Source organism: Nannochloropsis gaditana (assembly GCF_000240725.1).
Source record: "Nannochloropsis gaditana CCMP526 unplaced genomic scaffold scaffold161, whole genome shotgun sequence".
Taxonomy (NCBI): domain Eukaryota; class Eustigmatophyceae; order Eustigmatales; family Monodopsidaceae; genus Microchloropsis; species Microchloropsis gaditana.
In genome coordinates, this window is record NW_005803792.1 from 28,764 (window position 1) to 29,519 (window position 756).

The 756-nt window shown below is 59.4% G+C and overlaps 1 protein-coding gene across 1 annotated transcript in view; it reads left to right on the top strand.

Moving 5' to 3' along the window:
• The first annotated feature begins 655 nt into the window (after positions 1-655).
• Positions 656-756, top strand: part of NGA_0646400 (uncharacterized protein) — a 321-nt gene continuing 220 nt past the window's right edge. The window contains exon 1 of the mRNA XM_005855587.1: positions 656-728. Coding sequence (XP_005855649.1) covers positions 720-728 — 9 coding nt within the window. The 5' untranslated portion in view covers positions 656-719. The remainder of the gene's footprint in view (positions 729-756) is intronic.

The window sequence follows — 756 nt, forward strand, 5'->3', positions numbered from 1 at the left end:
TCCAGTCCTACCCAGACTTCCTTCGCCTCTTCTCTGCCCTCGACGTTTGTAAGGCGCATAAGGGATGGTTTGCCAACAGCCAGCATTCCTCTCTCCTTCCTCAGGAATGGCACCCTCGGCAGGTAGCTCTCCCTCCTCCCTCCCGCCTGCCTTGGCGGCCTCCCTGTATCTTCATCTCGACTCCTGCGTCCTTACACTCCCTCTTTTCCACCTCCTTTTTAATCCAAACCTTATTGATCCCTCCCCTTCACCCTCCCTTCTCCCTCACCCGTCCTTCCCCCCCTCAGGCCTGCCACCTCCGGCTTCCATCCTATTCCTCCATCTGGCTCTACCTCTCAGTGATACAGCCCACGAAACGAGGGAAAACGGGCCGGGAAGGCTTCTGGTTCACCGACATCTCCCTCTTGGTGTTGCGGCTGGAGGCAGGCGAAGAGGGAGGCCGGGGACGGTGGAGGGTGTTGGGTAAGACGAGAAACGGGGAGGGTAGAACGGAAGGACCAAAGGGGATCGCGGAGCGGCGTCTATGTATTGCGAATCGTTGATACATCGGGGACTTCAAGTATCTGGTCGAAAAGGAGGGCATTGCACTGACCAGACCCTTCCTTACCGCCCTCCCTCCCTTCCTCCTCCCTGCCCATGACCCCTCCCTCGTGCAGGGACTGAGCACTTGCGTCTGTCGGGGCAGGGCAAAGTCCATCATACCGAGCTCATTCTAGGCGATGCGATGGGTAGGATGGGCGAGCGGCGGGGGGGAAG